This window comes from Pungitius pungitius, chromosome 1 (assembly GCF_949316345.1).
Source record: "Pungitius pungitius chromosome 1, fPunPun2.1, whole genome shotgun sequence".
In the NCBI taxonomy this organism is placed as follows: Eukaryota; Metazoa; Chordata; class Actinopteri; order Perciformes; family Gasterosteidae; genus Pungitius; species Pungitius pungitius.
In genome coordinates, this window is record NC_084900.1 from 33,200,861 (window position 1) to 33,226,139 (window position 25,279).

The 25,279-nt window shown below is 43.3% G+C and overlaps 1 protein-coding gene across 1 annotated transcript; it reads right to left on the reverse strand.

The window, feature by feature from the left end:
• Positions 1 to 235: 235 nt before the first annotated feature.
• LOC119222542 (probable phospholipid-transporting ATPase IIA) lies at positions 236 to 23,886 on the reverse strand. The gene is made up of 28 exons (XM_037479274.2): positions 23,744 to 23,886; positions 22,011 to 22,155; positions 20,381 to 20,494; positions 20,111 to 20,219; positions 18,730 to 18,788; positions 17,716 to 17,767; positions 16,584 to 16,678; positions 15,999 to 16,079; positions 15,625 to 15,700; positions 15,138 to 15,214; positions 14,849 to 15,009; positions 14,607 to 14,749; positions 13,766 to 13,878; positions 12,904 to 13,113; positions 11,004 to 11,165; positions 10,373 to 10,465; positions 10,201 to 10,284; positions 9,053 to 9,223; positions 7,945 to 8,043; positions 6,620 to 6,709; positions 6,246 to 6,390; positions 5,744 to 5,808; positions 4,915 to 5,070; positions 3,712 to 3,776; positions 3,368 to 3,476; positions 3,218 to 3,275; positions 2,928 to 3,131; positions 236 to 1,820 (listed from the first exon to the last, which is right to left on the reverse strand). The coding sequence occupies exons 1-28, from the start codon at positions 23,809 to 23,811 to the stop codon at positions 1,684 to 1,686; spliced, it is 3,141 nt and encodes a 1,046-aa protein (XP_037335171.2). The 5' UTR covers positions 23,812 to 23,886; the 3' UTR covers positions 236 to 1,683.
• Positions 23,887 to 25,279: the final 1,393 nt, after the last annotated feature.

The window sequence follows — 25,279 nt, forward strand, 5'->3', positions numbered from 1 at the left end:
CACGAATCTTGTGGTTATAAATAACATTCTCCATCCAGCTGCCCTCACTAGAGAACTAAATGTGTATTACTCCTTAAGTGCAAATAGTCAAATGTATTTTTCTACTTTAACTGTTTCAAGAAACAATTAAGCCATAAAGAAAATATGATGTAAGACTTTTTGGGTCTTACAGAAAGAAAAAACACATTTTATCTGGTCTTTAATTGAGAGACAATAAAAACAAATATAACACTCATTGGATATGAATTCTTGTTTTTTTTATTGTTAAATAAATGAAAATAAATGGCGTAGGAAAAAGAAGAAAAAAAAACATAAGAACTATTAATCATCACAACACTGACATCATTACAAGTCTCCCTTTTTGTTCATTTGAGTGCAATCGACTCCATTAAATAAAACGTGTTAATAAATAAAAGAACTTGTTATTTACAAGCAAAACAACTCAATTCCTCATTTATGTTTTGCAGTTCTATTACAACAAAAATAATAATAATGGGTGTACAAAACAAAGTCCAGTGCAAACACGCTTATTGAATAAGTTGAACATATTGGAGAAAATGATAACTCATGGCACCTGGATTCTATTTGACAACTCAAGGTTCATCAAGAAACATACAAACAGATATGAAATAATTGTTATACTGTTAGTTGTCGATTATTTACAGAATATCGTCACGCCACTCTCCCAATCTGCAGCTGTAATATTCATTGACATTTATTCACATCCTATTTGATCTTTTTCTTTTGTCACCGCTACGGAGGGGGGGGGGCGGCTAGAAGAAGTGAGCAGCGGGTCACATGGGGCATTCTCAGTTATGGCTTCAGGTCCCGCTTACAGTGAGTCATCATGCAATGCTGAAGCATGGCTGCATCCCCCCCCCCCACCACGCTGGCCCGGGAGCCCCCGGTGGAAGGTTCGGCTGCGAATAACCCGACGCTCCTTTTGTGGCTGCTCTGACCGCGGCTGCCCAAAACGCAAAATACTCAGGGTCCGAAAAAACAAAAAAGAGCCAAAGACAGATTTAACATCAGACACCACAGCTCATGCTAAAAGAAGCGAGGACCCCCACGCCCTCGGCCCGCGGCGGGCTGATGCATCGCGGTGACGCACAAACAAAAACGCACAAGCGAAGGCTTTGCTTATTGACCACATCGTTGTCGAGATTCATTTGGAAATGAGAGCGTGAGACAACGCGTCTCTTCCAGTGTCGCTTTGACTCTTTCACGAGGAAGCGGAAATCACTTTTCAGCCGAAATGACACAAGTCGAGTGAGAATTCCCATGATATGAATTTTGACATTAGAATTAAAAAAAAAAAAAAAAAAACTAGAACTGCATAATTTAATGTACCGATTCTGTCCCTTCATTTGATAAATACCGGCGAAACAGCCGCCAGTTTTTACACCACGTATTTACATTTTTGTCAGCTGACAACAGATGGGTCAGTTAAACTCTGCAGGTGTTCTCCCCATAGATAAATCATGCGTTAGTCTTTGCATCAAACACTGCTTTTCAACACAAAACTCTCAGTAAACAACCGGTCCCTGACACAAACGTGTCAGCGCTTCATATTTCCAACTTTTTTGTTTTGACGAAATAAAAAATAAAAAAAGGATTCTCTGCTGGAGGAAGACAGGGGCGCCCTCTGTTAAGTTTTCCAAAAGCAAATGAAGCTTCAAGTCTTCAAGAGGTCAGCTTGGAGTAGCTGGGCGGGGAGAAGCGTCTGCGGAGGTACTTGAGGATGTAAAGGGGCAGACAGCTCACCAGCGTGATGACGGTCACCTTCCACAGGAACGACACTGTGGTGATGAAGTACACGTCTGGCATGGACAAAAGGGGCAAAAATCAGAATGAGGTTGTAGGACACAAACATTTGCAGAGCCAAAACCTGTGTGCTTTTAATGCAGAATCTCAGCGGGATTTTCATTTGTGTACCTGAAAGTAAGACCTGTCTTCAGTAGCTTAGAATGAGCCCTTAGACATGTTTGGACAGGTACTGAATGCAAAAGTATTTGCATGTCCGTGTGTTCACATTTGACTGAGTTATGACTCGACACGTATCGCAGCAATGGGGCAAAGTCACTGCTATAGTCCCGGGTTGTTTTTGGAAGAGTGGCATACACCTGTCTCTTCAACCCTGCGCGCAGTAGCTGCACACACTGTGTGTGCTTAGAGTGAGTAGAATATGATGTCTTTCAGCACTCCATGAACGCAGGAGGCAAATAAATGGACCATTACAGTGCTAACCAAAGTTTGTAGTAAACTGAGTAAAATGCAGCTGCAACAGAGGAGCAGCCTTTAAAATCTATTCCAGTCTTGACTTCAAGGAGGGAGGAAACGTGTCCACAAAGGGTACACTTGACCACATGCCAGTCATGACCCTCCGTGGTTGAGATTGTAGGCTGTGAGTGGAACTCCACACCCCACATCATTCTGAAAATAAAGGCTCGGAAAGCTCCTGGTTAGAGTATTGTATATGTCACTAGGCTGAATATGGCACAACTAAAATTGGCTTATTTTGGCCAGCATGCGGGCGGGCTGTCATGGAGTACCTTAAACAACTATAGTGCTCTTGAAAAGTGGTTTTAGCCTTCTAATGATAATTCTATCTAACAGCAGTTAAAGTATCATAATTGTGTCCAGTGTTTCCTGCCACGCGCACCTTCACTGAGATAAACACACGAACCGTGGCGGCCCACAGGAAAACACGGCTGATGGCATTTCCTGTTTGATACAACAACATGACGTCCACGCCAGGACAGTGTGTCAACGCACTCACCTTCAGCCTTCCTCAGCATACCACAGCTCATTGCTCATTTTTACAAACAAACAGGTTGCCCCGACTGCTGACAATAACATGGATCAAATTGGACTCGGACCACCACCCGTCGCGTGGGCTCAGGGTCACCACGCGTGTTCTCGCTCACCTATGAACTCGTGCAGGAAGACGAGCGAGGCGACGTAGCAGGCCAAGCTCAGCAGCTCGCCGACGATCATGAGCCAGTGCCACGTCTGAATGGTCAGCGCCACCATCAGCAGCTCCGTCAGGATGAGAGAGGTGAAGGAAATGGCGACGATGTGGACGAACTCCGAGTCGAAGAGCAGCAGCGCCCCGTACATGATGATGCTGCCTGTGGAGTTAAAGGGAAAAGAATGAGACCAACTCCTTGCGCGAATGAACAGCAGTGGCTGTGCGACTGATGAACTCTTTCCTTACCTTGGTAGATACTTATTATGACCCATATTAGAAACGTCTTGTACGATAGCGGTCGGCCCTGTGGAAAGAAAACAGCACAACGCATAATATTATAATATCATGTTTCTGTATATCATGCTTACACTCGGTGTGTTTTCATTCATCAAATACCTTCAAGAGATCCTTGTATAATTCTGGGTATAACATGGCAACCTCTGACTTAACATCTTTATCCAGGACCAGGGAGAAGACAGGGAACATTGTGTAGATGGTGGAGTAGCTGAAACAGACGAAATCCTGTGACTTTGGTGTGAGGATAATTCTCCAGAATAAAACGTCACATGAACTCAAAGTTTCACACATTTCATTGTGAGATTCAGAAATATCCAGCCAAGAATGTCATATTTTCCCCTACTCGCATTTCAACAGCGCTTTAACAAAAAGGAAATGCCAAGAAGACAAAGCAGCCAAATGCTCTCTGGGTAAGTCACGGCCATACTGAGCTTGTATCTCACCCAATAATCAGGAATCCTTGGTAGAGTGAGACCGAGGCAAAGTAGAAAACAGAGGAGAAGACCGCCTTGGGAAACATGAAATCATTTTCATATCAGTAATCAATAACAGACAGAATGACAGATGAGAATGCAAAAAAGCAGGTTTACATGAGATAAATAGAAGGAAATGAAAGATACAGCACACATCAATAAACTAATCTCAATAATCCTCACTTCACTCAAGTGCTACTGCCGGCGACTAATGTCGACTAGTCAGCCGAGCAGCCAGGCAGGTCCCTGCTGCGGTTGGTGTTAATTGGAGACATGCGGAGGAGGGGCCTCCCTAGAACCCCAACGTCCACGTCAAGTGACTCACGGGCTGTTCCTCCACGGTCAGGGGCCTGAGGTCGGGCCGGGACGCGGGAACCAGACAGGACACGATGTTGGGTATGTGCGGGGCTCAGCTCAGGAGGGCGCCACTGGCCTGACTCAGCGTTCCCCCCCCACTTAAAACCTTTCCCCTGCCTCGCCCCAATCATTTCCCTCAAATTTGGATTTTGGGTGATGTGGATGAACATGAGCCATTTCTCCCTGGCCAGGGAGGTCTCCGTTTGGTTCCTGTTGGCTCTCACTTCCCCCAAGATCCAAACAGTGTGTGGACTTACTGGGAATGTTGCCACGGACGACCCTGTTTGTAACACTGCAAAATGCCAGGCCACGTTAAATCGCCATCACGTTACCTCATTCAGCGATAATAACTGGACAGGCAATTAAAAGCACAGCTCTGGGAGGGAGGCCGTAGGGGGAAATGGTAGCAATTTCTTTCTTTAGAACATTTTCAAATTGTTACAATGCGTCGAGTGTGTTGCAAAAGTTTAGATGATAAAAAGCACTGATTGATAACAACCAGCCTCATTGTTGTTGGAACAGAAAAATTAAACTGAGGAAAATCTCAACCCTGCCTTGAATGAATGTATCGTGATCTACTGCTCAGTCCGACTCAACTTTATTTTCCATTTCTATAGTGATCGATCTTGATAAACAAACTAAATTAGTATTAATTAATCATTTTAAGTATTAAAAAGTCATTTTTACTTTACATCACTGCCATTGTATCACTTTGTGCTCAATATGTGTGGTTTAAACCGGATTTGTTTTACGGGAGTATTTTATGGTTCAGAGTTTTGATTGAAATGTACCACTCGTGTTGGAGTCGTACTCTACCTGCATGGTGCTGATGCACAGGCTCCTGTGGATGACGAACTGACTGAGGGCTGCAGACCTTTTGTAGCTGTTCCGACCGTGGACCATGAGGAGACGGCCCAAATGTTTGAACTGAGTCACGGAGAAGTCTGCAGCCAGTGAGGCCTGCTTTCCTTCCTGTCAACACACAGAGTGCAGTGAGGATTACCTACAAGTCGAAGCAGTCCTTTATGGCGTCCGTTATGCCTGTCCAGGGACAGAGACATAGCTTGTTTAAAAGGAAATCAGACAGACACTCCTGGCAGACACAACATGCATGGAAATATCCCCACTTTGAATATGCCAAATTCAATTCAAGAGTCCATACTCCAAAGAAATTCAGTTTACTGCCATGAAAAAGTTGTAAATATTGACATTGAAAAACAGCCAAGAAATATTTCTGTTCATAACCTGAGGTAAAATATTTACAAAAATAATATCTAGCATGTTAATGAGAGTTTTACAGGTTTTGCTATGCTTTATGAAATTGAGGAATAATATAATTTGCATTACAAAAAAAAGCAAAAACTAATAATGCTTACGCATGTCTGATGGAGCTACACATGTGGAGAGAGAAGCACAAAACCCTGATGATGAGAGACTCTTACTTTTTACTTAAGCACCAAAGGCATCCTGTCATCTTTGCTTCCTCTACTCACACAATGGATGCTCGTAAAGAGGAATCATCTGTGTGCATGCCTCTCTCTAAATGTCTCTGAACGTGAGAGACATCTTGACAGGAAACCAAAAGTAAAAATCTGTGAGAGCCACACGTCAATGCGAGGCGATGAGATGGGAGAGAGAGTCTTACTTTTCCCTCCACTCCCACGCCACAGTCGGCTTCCTGGATCATGCTGACATCGTTTCCTCCATCCCCTAAGAGAAAACAAAAGCCACGGAGGTGTGGCGACTCACATCAGTGACCGACCGGTGCAGACCTTCAGTGAGAGGGTTGTGTATGTACTAGTGTTATATTATGAAATACTGATACAAAAATAACATTCCGATGTCACAGTAAAAACACAGTTAAAACAATTGATGTCAGTGAGTTGTGTTATATTTTCAAAAAAAGCTCCATATGTGGATTTTTATTTCTTGTTTTTTTTTTTCTATAAATCAATTCATTTGTTAACATGATATCTTGCTATGATTCTGTTCTGGTGAGATGTGAAGAAGGTTGGTGAGCGAGGTTTGTGGATGTATAAAATAAAATAAAATAATAAGGTTTGGATGATGTGGATTAGATTTGTTGTACGTTAAAAGAATATCTGTACCGACTGAATCCCACCTTGGAAAAGCTGTTTTTGACTCACCTACGGCACAGGTGAGCTTTCCTGTGCGCTCTTGCAGCAGTCGGACTATCTGAGCCTTCTGAGTCGGGGTGCATCGGCAGCAAACCACAGCCGGACACTGACATGCGAGCTCCATGAATTCATACTCGTAGTACTTCAGACAAACCTGCGAGAAACCAAGTGGACGAGTGAGAAAACGTCGGCCACCGAATGGAACCAATCTCAGCTGCGGATCTCTGATACCTCCTCGCTGATCTAGTACTGCAAAATAGACTCTAACCACAGATACCACTTCCAGAGAAGAAGCCGTCGCAGCAATATTTTCACCCATCAGACAGAGAAAGTATAGGGCAGATAGGTCAGTGGGAGGAGATCTAGACAGATGAACGGTTTACCTCAAGCGAGTCTCCTGATATCACCAGCGCGCAGTCGTGCTTTCTCCTGAAAGCGTTGAGCTCCAGGTGGGCTTCCCCTCGCGTTGTCACCTGTGGTAATGGAAACCGCATTTGAAAAAGCAAGCATTTACTTTTTTTTTTTTAAACAAAAGGATTACGATCTGTTAGCCTACGCATGCTGATGGTTATCAGAGGGGCAGCTTCAACAAATAGCTGCTCGCCCCCCCCCGAGCTGCAGCCATTGCAAATGTTAGCACAACCAAACATTCACCAAATAACCGACTGATGTGGCTCGACGATGGGATAGGAAATAACATGGTATTACCCAGCCGCGTAACCGCATGGAGTGCATAGAACTCATAGAGGTCGGATCAGCGAGTGATGTGGGAAAGGCCCCAAAGCATTTCTATCAAAACTGCAGTAACACTTTAATTTAGCATTAACTAGAAATACATAAAAGTATTTTCAGATCTGTGTACAAATAGATTAGTGTGTTAAATGTGCATGTGGTGTTATAGTGTAACGCATTAGGTTTGAAAATCTAAGTAGGAATAGGAAAATGGGAAGTGAAGGAACGCACGGTACAATAATTCAATTTCACAGTTCAAATATAGACTCAAGAAATCCCCAGAAATGCAGCACTGACGGGGCACGACGTTCATCTGTCAACAAGAGTCGTGCTCTGGTACGAATATCCTTCAGCCGGCCACTATTCATACGTCAATCCAGATCAGGCCATCGGCGGCCACCAGGAAACTAATCCAGATGTATGCGTCGCAGCCCCAGTCAGCACTCCCCCGTCCACCGGGACAGAGGTTTTCAAGCCGTGCCAACCATTGTTATTCTCTCCCAGCAACCGCAGTTGTACGCAAATTGTAACCTTCCCATATGGCAGGCGCTCCTTCTGCTCTGGCGCGGTTCCAGAGGGGAAGGCAAGAAGGGGGACTATCAAAGCGGTACAAAAAAAAAAGAGCCCGAAACCTGCAAAACAAATTAGGAAGTGAGCCCTCCGCGTGTTCCCTCCGGGAGTGGTTCAGCTGTTTTTTTTTTTTCTTCTCCTTTCTGTTGGAGCGAAGGCCTGTTTGTTCTCACTGACAGCGGCTTGGATGCTCTCACTGGTGGGAAGTGATTTATTCCGCTGTGTGGATGCTGACCTGGGCTGCATGCGTAGACGTGCGGGGGCTGTACGACCACTAGCCCACAGAGGATGGACGCCCGTGGGTCCAGGCGGGTCAGGAAGCTCTCAGTGCTGCATTGAACTGGGAATAACCCCGCGGTACTAAACACACACGTAAAGGGAAGAGAGGGCCTCGTGCTGCGCTTACGGATCTGAAGATATGGATGTCCTGGTTGCGGGTGATCAGATGGGCGTTCTTGGCGGTGCAGGTCGCCGTCTCAAGCTTGTCTCCCGTTAGCATCCAAACCTACGCATAAAAGTGACACGAAGCGGGAGGTCATTTTGGAAATTCAGAAGACGCACCGATGATTGAAGAGGATTTCCAGTCAAACGCGTTACTGCATGACAATAAATGTTTCCATGACGGGTCAGTAAAATCAGACAACGAGAGCTAAATTCCAGGGACCAAAGACTCCAATCGTGACTTCAAGCAAGCTGTAAGTGCTCTGCCTGGGACCTCAGGATTGTGAACTTATCTTACAATCAAACACGGTTCACTTCATTGTCGTGCTCGTGCTTCCAACAGACTGCGGACACCTGTAATCATACAGATTGGTATCACAGTGTCCAAATACTGTCTTGGGCTCTTAATTCTTAATGGATGTTGCCTACAGCAGAGTTAGACCCAGAAAAGGACATTACCACACAACATAATTGTTTCCTTTTAACTGTTTCCCTCGCAAACATGTGATGAATTTATTGCCAAAAATGGGAACTCTGACCATTGACCACCAAATTAAAATCACTTCTTTCGCGAGTGGACATTCTCCCCCAATATAAAAGACATTTCCTCAAAGGCTTTTCTTTAAAAAGACCTAGTTTAACATTTATTTAAAGTGAAATCCTATTCAACCCCACACTTAACTGCTAGATAACACTGGAGCCAAGAGAGTGAATGTGTTTTTACACATTTGCGGTGAGCCAACCCTTTAAATTAAGAAGGGCAAAGGGGACATCAGCACAACTTCAACTTCTAGGACTGATCAGCTTTTTGCTTCCCTCGCAACAAACCAAAATCATAATTTCTTATGATACAAAGTTGGTGAAATAATTCACATCAATGATCTAAAGTGTTCAAAAACCTCTTAAAAATGTCCCTATAATTAATTCAAATTCACGATAATCTCGGCTTTCTACTAAGGAGGGACTCGGATGAGGCCTGTTCCTCAGGGTAGATGTGAAAAACACATGTGCTTGTCTCCGCGTTTATGTTTTCTGACTTTGTTGCTACCGTCTGTCCCCCGCTCGCCCCAGACCTTGATTCCTGCGTTACGGAGGATCTCCAGGGTGGGCCTGACATCAGTCTGGAGCTGGTCCTCCACCCCGGTCAGACAAAGCAGCTCCATCTCCATCTCCAGACTCTCAATCACTGTGGCCACCTTCAGCGAGCGGTCATGGACGCTGAGCTTGGCCTGGACGTACCGTGCCTGGGGAGCAGAAGAGGAAAGGAATATTCTCAGTGGGAGGATATGAAAATAGTTAAAATGAAGTGGAATCACTGTAAGACCAAAGAATGAAACCAACAAGAGCTAAACATGGAAAGAAAAATGAACACGTGGCCAACAGAAAATGAAAACATAATAGAGAGCAAAAATAAAAAAAAAGTGTTCTCTGGGATGTTTTCATACAGTGTGAATACATAAGGATTCTTTCCCCCTCGAGCATGATTTACTGCCTTTCAACACACACAGAAAAATATGTAACAGATATCAAAGTTTGACTTTACGTGCACGCTTTCAGGTATTTGCCTGCAAGCAGCCGTTAAAGCTGCCCTGTTTTAGAAAGCTTAAAATACAGAGCAGACACAATCAATCGGTTAACGCCCACCTCCCGCTTTTCAGCTCCAGGCCAATTAGGGAGTGAGATAAAGCAAAAACAATCTGAGAATGACTCCTAAAGGAACACAAACTGTGTGTGTGTGTGTGTGTGTGTGTGTGTGACTCATTTGGTGACTCACTGCTGCCCACCAGCTCTGCTCACACAACTATACACTTCAGAAAGGGGCCTTGGGGGTGAGAACTGCAGGGGAGACAGCCTTGCCCTGCTCAAACAATGAGTGGGGTGTGTGTGTGTGTGTGTGTGTGGCGGGGCGTGTGGACTGGAGGGACGTGCGGGGGGGCGGTGTGGGGAGAGGGTCAGAGGTCACTCTAATTACCCAGCAACACACTTTGACATTTAGAAATACTCAACATTTCTGCATATGAACCATTCTGCATTTGTGTGTGTTTTGAACAATACGCACACCGGAGGAATCGATCAAATGGTTGGATGGAAATGGATATTTCTGCGGTCCTCGTGGCTTCCCAGTGGGAGACAAACTTTAGATCTCCAACTATTGTCCTGATCCAGGATAAATGAGCGCTAAGCCTTCGATCGACGTTAATCGTCGTGGGACTTCCCTTACCTCAAAGTCTTGATACTGCTCCTCTGTGAGAGACTTCTTTGAGACGACCAGGACCCTCAGGCCTTCCCTCGCCATGTTCCCACACTAGAAAAAAACAGAGTCAGCAACATCTGCATTTAGCGGGTCAGTCTCTGTTGTTTATAATGGGGGGGGGGAGAAGAAGACGATCTACCTCCTCTTCCAGCCAGTCGTTGTACTGGACGATGCCCGCCATCACCACATCAGCCCCCTTCATGTAGAACGTGATCTCGCCAGTAGACTCGTCCTTGAAAACGATAAATTTGGCAGTTTATTACGATTAAAACAGGAAAGAAAAGCGGTCACATCTCACACAACATGTTGGGTTTCACAGGATTTCCAGTCCATACCCGTGTCAGCAGAGGTGAACGCGTACTATTTTGTGACTGTGGTGCTTTGAAATGTGGACTTATTTTGGTATTCTCGTGGGTTCCCAAAGCAATTGAAAATATCACCATGAGGAAGTTTAAAGATCCCAGGCTTCCTGTGTTCTCGCCAGGCCAACACAAATAAAGTTAGTCATCAGTCAGAGGTTATAAGGTGAGGCTTTTCACAGATAATGTGGTTTGATATTAATCTGTTTTTCTTTTGTTTGTCTTGTTGAAGCTGGTGCGAAGTCCAAAATCGCCCTCCTAGCAGCAACAAGCACCGAGCTACATCCTTTACTGATACTTAAGTAGTTCAAGCTGGCATATCCAACCAATTTCTTCGGAGAGTACAAGAGAACGAAGTGAACAACAGCTCCTGCAATTCAAACAACAGAACACAATTAGCTTGGCACTCACTCGCACTATAATGCCCATCCTCTTGCTCTCATAGGTGAAGGGAAATATCTGCAGGATGGTGAAGTTCAGTATTTGGCCAGTAGGGGTCCGCAGCTGCATGGAGGACTGGTCTCTTCCCACCAGTGTCAGACCAACGCTCTCGGTCCACTGCACCAGCGACACCTATCAACACCACATTGTAAAGGCTTTAATGGACGGTCGTTCCAATATGTAAGGGAGCAATAGTTCAATAACTGCTTACATTTGATGTCTTTTCTAAATAATAATCATCACTGCCATTGTTGAGGTACAGCAAGGGAGAAAAGGGGTTTTTATTGTATTCGTGGTGAAGCCATTACGTCAATGTGATGTTCCAGTGAAGGGCAATTTGGACTGACTAGGATGCCAGAGAGCACAGTGACCATTATTCTAAATCAATATCTCAAAAGGTTTTCTCTGCACTCAAGACTATTGATTGATAAACTAGTGAAATGTCCATTTCTGAATGGTGGATATATACTTTTTGCGCGGTCCGTTCTGAAGGACACAACAAACAGATGGCATCCATTAATACAATGTCAACGTGCGTGCGGGGAGAGAGAAAGAGGAGACGACATTTGCCAATAACTTCCAGACCAGAAGTCAGATCACATTCAGCATTTATCTTTTGACAGGACTAATGGCTGAGGGGCCAAATGGACACAGATGAGATAAAAACAACAAAGTTGCCACAAATACAATTTTGAAACCACAAGTTTTGAAGCGGAGACATTTTCAGACATTCCGTGACCACGTAGGCTGATAAAAGTTTGTTTCATATCCAGGTTTGGAAAATATGAAGATTGTGCTTGGTCACAGTCTAGAAAGCTTCACTGAGGGAACCTTCTAGGACGCTGTGTCTGCCACCCAGCACCACGGTGTAAGAGCAGCATCTGGGTTAGCTGCAGATTTCTAACTGGACTGAATAATGCTGAATATAGTTTGCTTGACTCAGAATCTCCACATGGCTGACACGTATAAGCCTATTTTTTGAGAGGGAAAAGTGTATTGGTAAAAAAAACATGCATTCAACAGTGATATTGTGCCCGGAGCGCTCACAGACGAAACCTAATCTATAGTGACCATAAAACGGCTTGATTTCCTCCCCACGACATAAACCCCAGGTCTCTAACCACAACAGATGTACGTGGCTCGATTAAAGTATGCTATCAGTGCAAACCCAAAAGGGGGATAAGTGCAATGGGCTGGGGAGCACATTAAGGAAATCCGTATTTACACCGCAGGAAATTGATCGAAGTCAAATTCCACGGCCCTCTTCCTGATGTTCAAAGAATTCATCCAGATGAAGGACATAAATAATGAATGCCTTCATGCTTGCGAATATTTCCCTTCATGTAGAGAAGCCGGGAAGACCCTCTCGATAATGCCCTGATATCAACCAAGAACTCTCCGTCTAGAGTTCGGGTGTGTTATCCTGTCGGGCCGTGTTTGTCCTTGAGAAAACAATGTTTAAGCAGATTAAGTGGACATTTCCTAACATGTCAGGCTGAGGTATATGAACATGTAGGTACGTACTTATGTCATTGAATGGATGTACTGCAGCTATTTGTATAATAAATGTGGGAAACGTCTACAAAAAGGAATGCACTGTTGATTGAAAATACATTTCCCCCCCCCCCCCCCCACTGTTTTTGTAAATTGTTCTTCACTCCTCTTTTTATATGTATTTTAAGATTTGTAATGCTCCATTTATCATTTTGTAAAGGAAGGGTTCTACGAGCATATAGATAAATATAGTTGGTGCTCTGGAATTGACCTATTAGCAATGTTTTTTTTGTTTTTTTAACAACTAAAAATGACCCGAGTACCACTAAGACTGGAGGAACAGTAGCGGCAGGTTGGGTGTGGCAGGCCGTCGTACCTCATCTGGGCTGGAGGCCTGGTAGACTCTGCATGTGTCCTCATAATGCTGCTCCGCCTCGGCCTGGTCCGTCACGCCGTTGGCCTCGTATACGGGCGTCACGTTGTGCACCAGAGCGATGGCCTTCACGGCCTCGTGAACTCTACTGATGATCGTCTTGCGGACCTTGGTGGCCGCTGGAGCCCTGGAGGCTGGAAGGTCATGGGCGGGCTGAGGAAAATTACACAAGGGGCTGTGATGAAAAAAAAACGGGATACGGGGAAATCACAAGAGTTCTAACGGTCCTTTCCTTGAGGTCGCGGTCAAGAGGTCAGCCAATGTACGCAGTGGAACTAATAATCTGCACAGTCAGAGACCAACTCAATGCACATGTAAATTCATATTTACAACATACAAAAAACGACATATAATAGCTGGAGGGAGTTTTGATCGTAGAAACCAGCTCCTTCACTAACGGCAGTTTCAATAATTGCTGTGTCAGTGGGCTGTAAACATGACCAGATGTGTAAAGTAAATATGAACAATTTGCTTTTCCATTGTGGCCTTGCTATTTTTAGAAGCCTATTCCCTCCAGGGGTTAATGGCAGCGTCGTTTAAGAAGTCCGGTCATTGCTTTGCTTGTGGGCTAATCCTGTTTCCTGCTTCACTAACCCCTGGTGTCAAGGGGGACAAAGAGTGTCATCTGAGGTCAGGAAGCATTAAGCCAAACAAAAATCACAAACCCATATTTTTCTTAAAACAATACTCACGGCACGCCTGTTTTGCCCTTTAGGAATTTAAAACTAGACTTTGTCAATGTATTGAGTGGATTGAAAGACCCACAACACCACAAAGAGTGCATGTTCTTTTATATCTCTATTACCTGCGTGTAAGCGCTGAATACAAGGCTCTGTACTTCATCCATCGAGTCCATGCCGTATGCCACAGTTCCAAGATGGAGCCGCCTGAACACCATTTCATTTTGAGTAAGAGTACCTGGCATAGACAGTGAAACAACGGAAATCCTTTAAAAAACGATTACAGCTGATAGAGTTTAAGCTTCTTGTGCAAAACGATTAACAGGACAAAAAAAATGTTTCCGATTTGACTTTCAAAATTGATGGGTTTGGACGTACACACAATATTAATTTGCTTAAAAGGGGGTCTGCATGCCACATATGGTGATTGTAAAGAAGCCAGCAGCCTTCCCTTCAACACTACACACAGCCTCTGTATCCTCACACTCACTTTAAAAGCATTTTCCGCTAGTATATCAAAAGGACCTCAGGGGTCTTGCTCCTACATTGGCCTGAACTGCAGACCCCACCGGCCTTATCACACTCTGGATGGGGAAAAGGGCTGATCAGTTTATTGGGCATGAGGGCAATAAATCAGGCGTGTAACACCTCGTGCCTGAGGAAGTGCACTGGTGGAGGTGTTGTGCTCTTAAGATGTGTATGGATGAGAGACTCTGGGGGTTTCTTTTTATGATTTAATGGTCCAATAAGTAGCAGGTCTCCGGGAGCAGAAACCCCACCACCGAGAGAAGGACCCCCGAGGGAAGGAAACAACTTAACTCTGTCCTACTGGATACTTCCTTGGCAAATCCACAGCACTATAACTATATAACTACAGCCCTCATCTCAGTACTTCACACCCTGGCCTTAGTGATTCTTTTGACCACAAACACAGGTATTTAAATACAAAGTATGTTGCCGTCTAACCTGTTTTGTCGGTCAGCAGGTAGGAGATGCGTCCCAGTTGCTCCGGTATGGTGCTTGACCTCACCATCGTCCCAGGGATCTTGGAGTCTCTCTTAATCATCCAGCTGAAAACCATCTTTCCCATATCCAGATTGACACGCAAACTGCATCAAATTAAGAAAGAAAAAAAGAGTTGAGCACCTAACGTGTGATTGCAAACTAACACTGCAGATGACTTTGAAGTAGAGAAGCGCACGTCGCACCTTATCGGCACAATGTTAGAGAAGAGCAGCAGGAAGCGCAGGATCTGGAGGTACCAACGGCCAGCAAAGTGCTGCAGGGCCACCATGACCAGCGACACCACGACAAGAGCCCCAAACAGGATCTTAGTCAAACAGTTCACTTCCAAGTCAAACAGACCCACCTATCATGAGCAACAGAGGCAGGAATTATGAGTCAAATAAATGTGTGTGTGTATGTGAACCATTAAATATTTATGGCTGAACATGTAAGAATCCTCCATCTTTGAGGCTCTGCTTCACACTACTGTACCTTGTGTCTCGGGTTGGAGGTGTTCATGACACTGCGCAGCTCCTTGCCTGTGTAAATCACAACCCCCACCACTGTGCCTGCAGAGAGGAAAAACAAAAAAGAAACCTTAAAAAAAAAAACTTCCATGGGTCAATATAATAAAAGGAACAACATGAAACACACAGTATGTCAAGGAGAAGTTTCCCAGACTCATAACCTGGACAAGAGTAGGCTTTTCCAGATGATCAATGTCATTTGGAATATAGGATGTCGATTTTGAACGGCTTAATGGGAAACATATGGCAGCGTGGGTTGAAGCCTCTTATGGAAGAAGCACGTTGTCTTTACGGTTGTGGGTACCTAACCCAGAGCTACTTAAAAACAACATGCTCGTGATTTCTTCGGTGTGTGTTTGGTTGGACAAGTCAACAGATCAACACTTGGTGAATGAAGGACTCGGGCTACTTCCCGGCTCGTAGCTGCCTTTTGTGACCAGTTGGTTATTTACCGGAGGCCACGACGGTGCTGGCCCACAGGGTGTTCTCAATGCTGAGACTCTCGTTGACTGGGGGGTCTCCGTCCTCCTGTAACAAATAATTGTTGAAAAAAAGTTGTCTCAACAGCGAGGCCTCCGTCCTTCTGCCATCAAGCAACACGCCCACGCAAAATGAATCACCGATGGATTCAAAAATATATTTTTGCCTCCTCAGTGTTAATCAATGACTAGTGTGCTAACACAAGGCTTAAATTCCCTTTCTCGAAGAGCAATAGTGGCGCTGTGACAAAAGAATTACATGACACATTAGACTGACACCTTACATCATCTACAGATTAACAAACGGGGGTTTTAAGGCTCAACAGAATCGTAATAAAGGCACTCACCCTGGTGAAAGTTCCAATAAAGTTATGGATATCAATGTTTGGCTCTTCTGCGTACACATATGATCTGATTTGTAGAAGGTCCTGTGGGATATTAAAAAACATAACTTAGGATCACTCATGGGAAATAATTAACTGAATATTGATATTTGGATAAGAAGAAAACAAGCAAAGCTTTGGTTTACATGCTTCAAACCAGTCTGACCTGAGGTTTTCTCTTGAAACACTAAATAAACTATCACCATCTTAACTTTTAGAATATTTAACTAAGCATTGAACATCGCTACTTACTGGTTTACTTAAGATTTGAAACCTAATAAAAAGGTTTGCCTTTCAAAACACTGAAGAACTACAAGAGCCAAAGATATGGGCCTAGGGGTTAACCTTTGACCTTTTAGTCATTCTCTGACGTCCTGGCCACCCTGTACTCTGGTCAAATGACTACTCCGTCCTAATGAGACCCCAGTCGGCCCTTTGCAATTATGTGTATTCCTCAGTTCTCACGAGGCACAGTGACGGCATAAACACAGCGTACTACAGCGTACACTTTGCTCCTGGCTACCTCTTCATCTTTATTTTATGACTCACGGCAGCAGTCGGCAGCCTCTGCGTGCAGGCCACTGGGAGGCGTAGTTTCCAGTCCGTCTCTCCATCCAGCTGGTCAGTGCGCAGGAAACAGGAGCCTGGAGGGGGGGGGGGGGGGGTTACAAGAGCTGCCAATGATTCTATACGGAAACATTCACCCCTAGGGGGCAACAGTAGATTGGCTTTGATTTTGTACATCACAAACTAGAATTGCTTCAACAGATGAAGACGTTTGTGTTTTAATAGATAACCAAGAATACCGCCTCGGTTTGCTGTTCTGGGGTTTTATTTATTCTAATAGATGTTGTTCTACTTTTCTTCTAGCTGCGGTTTTGATTGGATGCTTTAAAAAAAAGAGCGATCAAACTCTTTGGCTTGGAGTCACAAATGTATTGCAGCAGCTTCTGTGAATGGGACCAGGCAGCATTTACTGTTGGGATGGAAGTGAAGGCATCCAGCAAACAACGCCCTTCCCCCCACGGGCTGCATGCGTCATCCTGCCCAAAACGACAAATCCTGGCCTATAGGCTCCTCATAATTGACCTAATGGCCTCCACATGGAAGAGAGATAACCAAGCACTATTTCCAGTACAACAGAGCTGTTGTTTTCCTTTCTTCAACAGGAAGACGCAACCACAAGAAAAACTAGATGCAACTAGTTTCGATGATGGGAGTCACATTTGGGTTTCTGGAAGCAGGAAATAAATCCTCTCATCCCTGTGATGTGGCAGTTGATGTGCTGTGCCTTGGAGGTTGTTATTTTGAATGGACTTTGGAATGGATTTTGTATATGTGCAAATAAACAGGCCGATGCATTTGGCCAAGTTATCGCTGACGAATCTTGTCTTAAATCCATATTTGATTATTCAGATGAGGCATCGTCAACTCGCGTCTCCTGCTTTCTCTTTGCATTTGATTTTGGTGAGTCCTTGATTTTCCTTTTCATTATGTTCTAATTTGACAGACAAAATAAGTACTGGACCTAATTACAATTTAGACATTGTAGGACTTCCTGTCCTGGGTGAGGGCTAATCCCTGCACCTCATCGCCTTTAAAAAAAAAAAAAAAAAAAACGTATTTCCCCAGACAGCCTGCTTGTTGTGGAGATCTGGATGAATGACCAGCAGATGTTTACCATTTCTTTCAGAGGTCCTTAAAAAGATCATGTCAGCAGGAACACGCTGGTTCTACAAAGAAAAGCAGAAAGAAAAACATCACTTTAACATCGCTTCCTGAGCCCGCACTCTGCCTCCTTCTTCTTTCTGCTCTTTAACTGTAGGAGAGTTGGACTTTTGGCTTTTCATGTGCCACATTACCAACAGCCAGTCAGTTAAAAGAATAAGCCCTCCAGCAAATCATCCAGTCGTGGCCTGAATGGGACCCTGACCAGGTTTTACACTCTGCTTGACCTGGCCCCTCATCTACACTAGACAAACTCTCAATTCCATTCATCTGGACAGCTTCCCGGAAAAGCGAACCGTGCACGGATTGTCGCTAAGTAGTCGATGGTCTAACAAAGACGCATTGAGTCTTTAATGGCGGGTTAATTTAGAAACTCTGAAGCTTTCCTTTTTGTCAGCTCCCGGTTTTGCCACCGCTGACAAGTTCCTCTATTGTAAATCACAAAACTCTAAATCACTCAGTCATATTAGTGGAACTTGTGGGACAACATGTGTGACCTTTCCTTCAGCTGCTTTGAAATGAGTGACTCAGAAGGAAGCCTTTAGTTGGAAACTGAAGACAGGCCTCACCTCTCGTGTTTCATGTACAAAGACCTCAGAGAATCCTCTGTGTCCACGAGAAGAGCAACAGATTTGCCAGAAAACTCAAACTAACATATGCTGTACAACTAAAAATAAAATATAATTGTGATTCGGAGATGAAAACAAATATATCAATAGTCACTTATTACATTTGCCCTAATTAAAAAGGCATATTAGGCTCCCGTACGCTGTGCATGAATCGGACAGGCAGAGGCTCAGCATTGATCACAAGATTATAAAATCTTTACTAACTCCTTCTACCTCAGTCACCAGTGGAGCAGAGAAGATAAACGCCCCCCTCATTATTTTCTGCGATAAAAATGCTAAGTTAGCAGTTCTGAAAAGCAAACTAGTCACAGATGTGGATGAAACAATCTTCAACAAACCTTTTCCACTATTATAAGATCTCCAACTTGGATACCGCTGCTTTTCACCTTCACTGTGCCTGAAAAACACAAAACAAAATATGAAGTTAATTCAGTGTTCAGGGACTTTGTGTATTATTTGATGCATTACATCATTTTAAAATAGTTAGTTAACAATCTACATCATCTCTAACAACAGACTAAGTTCCTCTGTGATCTAATCAATAAAATGTGACCTAAACTCGCTCATTTCTTTGAATGAGCTGTTGCTCTGCAGACCTCACCAGTCACCTTAGTAAATTTGGGAAGATAATTTTCCTTGCAGATTTGAAAGAATGCTGGGGGAGTTGAGCCTTTTCTCTCATTCCCTTTGGAACAAACAGGCAAAATTGTTTGGGAGAGATCGCTGACCCTTGACCACTGTTGTGACCTCAGGGCTTTGCATATGTAAGACATTAAAGCACATTAATATTGCTGCGCACTAGGCTTCCAAAGACTTTTTACTCTTAAAATTTGAAGGAATATATAAAAGTATACAACGTGTAACATCGTTAAAAAATAATTTGGCAAAAGGAACTTAATCTAAAATAAAAGATTAGGCTTTCATGAATGTAAGAAAGGGATTTTATGTGAAAATCTCATGTACGTTTGATGCATGTTATCAGAGCTGCAACAATGAGTTTGCTTGAATGATTAATCAATTAATAGGAGACCAGCCTGCAACATTTTAAATAATCAGTTCATTTTGACTTTTCAAAAAAAAAAAAAAAAAGTACTTTCTTTTTCCAGTTTCTTTTACATGAAGATTTTGGTAGTTTTCTATTTTGGGTATGATAAAAGGCTGTAAAATTAATTGCATATTAATTCAAGCACTTCTCAAACAACCCGGCCTCACAATATTTGGAATTTACTTCTGGGAGTTTTGGCATCATTTGATGCCACTGTGAACAGTTAAATTTGATGCAACGATCAAAATGATAGTGATAATAAATAAACAAAACATCTTCAACCAATGTCTTACTTTGTAAGAAAAGAGAATGTTAAGTTCTGACAACGTAAAGTTTCTATAAAGTGCAAGAAATGCACGGGGGCCGCTATCATGGAGGCAACCAGTCATTGTGTTTATGGGTAAAACAAGCTGCCACATCAAAGGGGAGACGTGATGGAAACCACAAGAAGTCTCCTGCTTTTTATTGCTGGTAGCACTTTATACCAAGGCCTCTTGTACACTTTTACATCTCTGCTTTGAATTACCCACTATTTCCCCTAGCCCCAATAAGTTTTAATAGGACCAACTTCCTACAGTCAATACATGCTGATGCTGAGAAATAAGCACTGTAGTTCAGATATCTACACAACCAAAACATGAGCAACATTGTTTCTCAAAGCCTCCAGTTCTTACCTCTTGTTGAAAGCTTGCTGTAAATCTGAGAGTTCATCTCTTTGTCTCGAATGTAGCATCTTATTTCTTCAACTGCCTCTCTCATGATGGTAATAGCCAAAACAAGGCCCTGCAGAGAAATGTCAAAATCTTTTTAAAAAACTTTCTTCAATAGTAGAGAACCAAAAACAAACCTCCTATAACTGGGCCAATAGTGTTTGTGGGAAATACCAGAACATAATAACAGAATAAAGACAAGACCAAAATAATTAACAGTGAAGTTCCACATACCAGAGGGACCCAGTAGGTGTAGAGAGCACCTAACCGGAGCTCCTTGATGAATTGAGAGCAGGCCAACAGCAAAAAGTACAAGTTGAAGAAGTACTTGAACTGATTGAACAGCACCTGTGAACATAAAGCAAAAGAGCAGAGTAAAGCACTTGCGGCGTTATTGTGCATACAAGCGCGTCTGAGAGGCCAAGAGTGATTTTGGGAGAGAATCTGTTGGACATAGGCCGTATACCCTTTTTTTTGTAAAAGTTATTTTGCAAAAGCATTTACCTGGGAACTTAAATGTAGAGAACAAGACTATGCAAGCCATGCTCAGCTGGACCCTGGATGCAGCTAGTTGGGACCATTGTCTGTCAGAAGCGTTAACATAAAAAGCTCTGTTGTCTTGTCATTACGTAGCATATTGATTACTTGGTAAACTGAAACCATGGTCATATTAATAACAAGTATATTTGTATATAGTAGGCTAAACATTTACAGCAGAGTAGGATGTAGCCTTGTTTTAAGTAACAGACCTCGGACTTAGGAAATGGAAAACCTTCATTTATTCACCTTTGTTGAGAAAATATTCAAAGAAATTCCCCTGTCCTTATAAAACAACCTAAGAGAAATTTGAAACAATATCCAAACAGATTTAGTAGCTTCCCTCTTGTCGCGTCATTCTTAAAATAAACACTCATGCTTCAACTTTGCTCTGTTTCATTACCACCCATGTGGAAGATTACTAGCAGCTTGCTACTGTACATCATTTCCCAAGCTCATGCCAAGTGGAAAGAAGAGAACAGAAAACCATGTACGAATAGAAGAATAGAAGAACTTCTTCACATGATCCAAAGTAAATAAATAGCATTCCAATTTGCAATGCAAAAAAGCCTCGGCTCTTGTCTTCAGCTCTTCAAACAAATTTGAGCTACTTTCAATGTCTGACTTCATACATCAAAAAAAAGTCATAAGATCTTAAGACAACGAATCTCTGGAAAAACAAATGCAAATGTAAATCAGTCCGGGGAAATACTAAGCTCAGGAGCTTTGGCTAATTCAAAAATGTACTAACCAGTGTCTCATTGGTCCTACATATTTTTCTAACAACATAAATGCTGTTTGGTGGCATGCAACCATGTTGCTGACTGTGATTTGAAATATGACGTGTCATCCTACTCTTGTTTTTATCTTAACACGAGACATTACACCATTTTTTGAATAGGTACATTCTTATTACAAACTATTCCCACTGGCATAGGTCATTTTTATTACAGGTCATATACGTCATACGCTCATATATGTAGTATTTATTCACTTTTTCCAGACTCTTTTCAACAATACAAACATCTGCTGGCATCAATGTGCTACTTACCTTGGAGAATTTCTGATTGAAATGATTGCAGACTGAATATCTTTAAAGTTTTTAACAGTCGGTCAGAAACATGATTTATTTCATATGAGGCAAATGTGACAATGACCACCGACTGCTGGTGGTTCTCTAGGTGATCCAAGATAACCAGATTAGGATTGGCTTGATTGGAAAATTTGTCTGACAACTGAGCGTGAATCAGAGCCAGGCTGAGAGAGGTGGGTGGTGGTTTCGGTGGTTAAAAAGGGGGGGGGGGTTCGACCTTTGACTGACACTAACCGCAGGCAGGAAGGTGAAGAAGTTGTACTTCTGGTTGTTAATGACGTTCCTCGGGTACCTCTGCTCCCTCTTTTCCGGGTGGCCGAGCCAGACGGTGCGGGGGCGGAAGTCGCCCATGCCGCAGCATCTCGACCACGGGCAGCACCTGAGAGGAAGAGATGACACAACGGGTTGACACGTCCCACATTCAATACCACCATTACGTTCATGCAGAGAAACAGACAGGCAAACAACTAATTCAGGTTCATGCAGGATCTGTAGTTTAACTCGCCGTGTGAGTGTGTGTGTGTCGCGTGAAGCGGTCGAGGTAATGGTTCCGTTTTCTAATGGATTTCCTGTCACGGCTCTTTGTTAATGTGTTGCTTATAGCAGCTACAAACCCACAGAACTGACAACGCTGAGCTTCAGGTCCCGTGATCACGGAGCCTGCCCTCAAAGATAAATATTAACTTAATTTGGTAAAAGGGTTGCCACTACTTTCGCTCTGCCCAAATAAAGCTTTCCATATCAATAAACTGGGAGACAGGTGACCTTAGTCATTTAGATCTGAACTACTTTCCAAGTAAAGAAATATAAATGTGACAAAAATAAAGCATCCATTTAATGGACAAAGTTTACTTTCAGAGTAGGGGCATTGAGAACTGGGGTTAGGTAATCGTACGTTTATATATGGATATATTGCACACTCCATTATAGTCTTGGTACATTCAATTGGCAGTTGATTAGCTACATCTAGATAAGGCCAAAACTAATGTGGTCAAAACAACAGTAAGAGTTCCTACCTGCATGATGGTGATAAGGATCTGTGTTTGTTGAAACTGATAAACGCTGTTGATTAAGTTTTAGGTACATTTTTGATGATTCACTTTTTGCTGAATTACAAAAAGAGGGTTCTTTTATTTAGCATGTCATTTATATATATAAAGAGAGAGAGAGATATTTAGTTTATGAGGCCTTCATTTGTGCAAACCTTCATTGTTGTATTAGACGGCATTTCTTTATAACTTGACTAGTGTATTACCATGTCAGGATGAACATGTCAGCTGGCTGCATTGGGCTCATCGATAAATCATTCCCGATATTCCTGCATTACAACAACAATCTTTCAATCTTTTGTCTCGTGTTGTGTGTTTATTACAGGAGGTGACGTCACCACGATAGCCTGACCAGACAATTGGCTGCACACCAGCCCCCCCCCCCCCCCCCCCTCTATCTCTCTCTTCATTCCCAGCACGCCTGTCTCCATCACCCTTTTACAAAGGCCTGCCCCTCTACGTGCCGGTCCAACATAAACACTACAGAAGCAACCTTCGGGTCAGCGGGTGAATTTAACTCACGGGCCATCTGACGCGCAGGGCCCAACATCTCAGACGAGCCCCGGTCTGCGCGAGCAAATATTGACATGGGCGCGTCATGAAATGCACTTGCCCCGGAACAAGGATGTCTCCTGGAGCTACGGCTAACGTTAGCTGCCATGACGCTACCGTGAATTACAACATATTGTTTCGTGGCGTAATATGTGTGTGTTCACACGGTTCATTCGGTTCCCTTTTACCGCTATTTTCACCCCACCTCCACCCTGCCGCACCCCGCCCTCCTTAAACCCCGCTACCGGGTTACACAGATAGCGTCAATGCCGGAGCGCCGTTGTAAACAGTTTTAAAACAGACAAGACAAAACGACGTCTATCGACGGGTTCCCGTCGCTGTCTCCGCGGCGTTCAGCACCCTTACCCATTTCTGTGTTTACCGTCTTGCCTTTTCGGCCGCCTCACGGGCTGCATGGGGATATTGTCGGTCATTCCTGCAGCTCCTGGTAGCGGGTGGAGGCGGTGGACGACAGCGCGCGCCCGGCTGTCTCGGTTGTGGGCGGAACCTCCGCAGCTGTCACTCACACGGCCTCGATCATTTAGTGTACGGCTCGTGGCATAATGGGACGTTTAGGGGTTTTGAGGCCTTACATTTCTTAATAAAATGATGCTATCGTCAAATTGTAGTGGATTTTTTCATTTTCATGTTCATGTTCACCAACTGTGGTATTCAAAAGTTTGGACACACTTTCTCATCGAATTGAATGAGACATTGATGATCCACTTATGAAATGTAACATTGCGAATAACTTTGTGATATACTGTAAGTACGAGCTGCTGACAGCGGTTGTGATTAGTGCTGGTCTGGAGTTTATTTCTGTCCTGAGCCATGCTTTAAAGGTATCTTAAAAAAACGTCTTAAATCCATTTTAGTCTTTGCGTGTCCTGGTCTTGTCTTTTATTTGTGATTTCACATACGTGGTGAGGTACAAGAACGAATTCAAGTCCGATACACAACTAAAACTTTCAGTAGAGTACGCAGTTAAGGGGTTTCTGAATATGCACCGTACACATGCTACTAATGAGAGTGCACTGTAAGGACAATTAAGCTTTGTGAAATGCAACACGACATTGTATAATGTCAAAATTGTACGAGAGCATTGTGTGGACAGGATTGGAAAGCGTGGCTAAATTTTAGATGCAAATTGATAATGCAAAAACTTGCTGATTAATGATAAGTAAAGCAACTCATTCTTGAGAGCCATCCGAGGGTGAAGTGATATAAATTAGGCATGAAATGTATGTAAAAACTTGCCTGGGCTGAGCCATCAAAAAGGTTTCAACCTGTATGCAGTTGGACACATTTCCTCCTTCTTTAGCAGTTCAAATAACCGTAAATTCTGCAGTGTAGGAAAAACAGGGGGAAATATATTGAAAAAGTCACCCTGATTTATTTTTCAAAAATCAGAAAATAGTTATGTGTAGGAAACATTTGAAGAACAAAAAAAAAACATTTACATTGTAAACAGGCCAAATTGGCTCAACATCACTTGACTTGTAGAGACCAACTTTAAAGCAGTTCTGACATGGTTTGCTAAAGAAAGGCACAACATGGCAAATGCATATCGATAAGGAATGTACAGCAGGGGCCTACAAAGTACTCTGCCCACTCTGAGTTGTGTAAAGTGTCCAGTGATACATTCATTACCGTTCAACTCAGCAGGTTGAGAATGAGAACCACATTGTGTACTCAAGAATGTATCGGAAAATGTACAGAGCATTGCGTTGAGCGTCGGGGGGAGGGGGGCAGGAGGACAACTAAAATCTAAACGAGGTAGAACGAAACCCCCCTAAACTCAAGCATTTTGTGAATTATAAATTAATGAATGATGCTACAGTTGATATGATAACCTAGAAAGAAAAAGTTTTGACCATTTGTTGTTTCACACAAAAGATGACA

What these genes read in the sequence shown, in the direction of transcription:
- LOC119222542 (XM_037479274.2), bottom strand. Translation starts at nt 23,811, where the DNA reads ATGACCGACAATATCCCCATGCAGCCCGTGAGGCGGCCGAAAAGGCAA. An exon ending in TCTTCACCTTCCTGCCTGCG is followed by an intron (nt 20,495 to 22,010) that starts GTTAGTGTCAGT and finishes TTATGTTCACAG; the next exon opens with GTGCTGTTCAATCAGTTCAA. An exon ending in CATAATAAGTATCTACCAAG is followed by an intron (nt 3,132 to 3,217) that starts GTAAGGAAAGAG and finishes TTAACTCCACAG; the next exon opens with GCAGCATCATCATGTACGGG.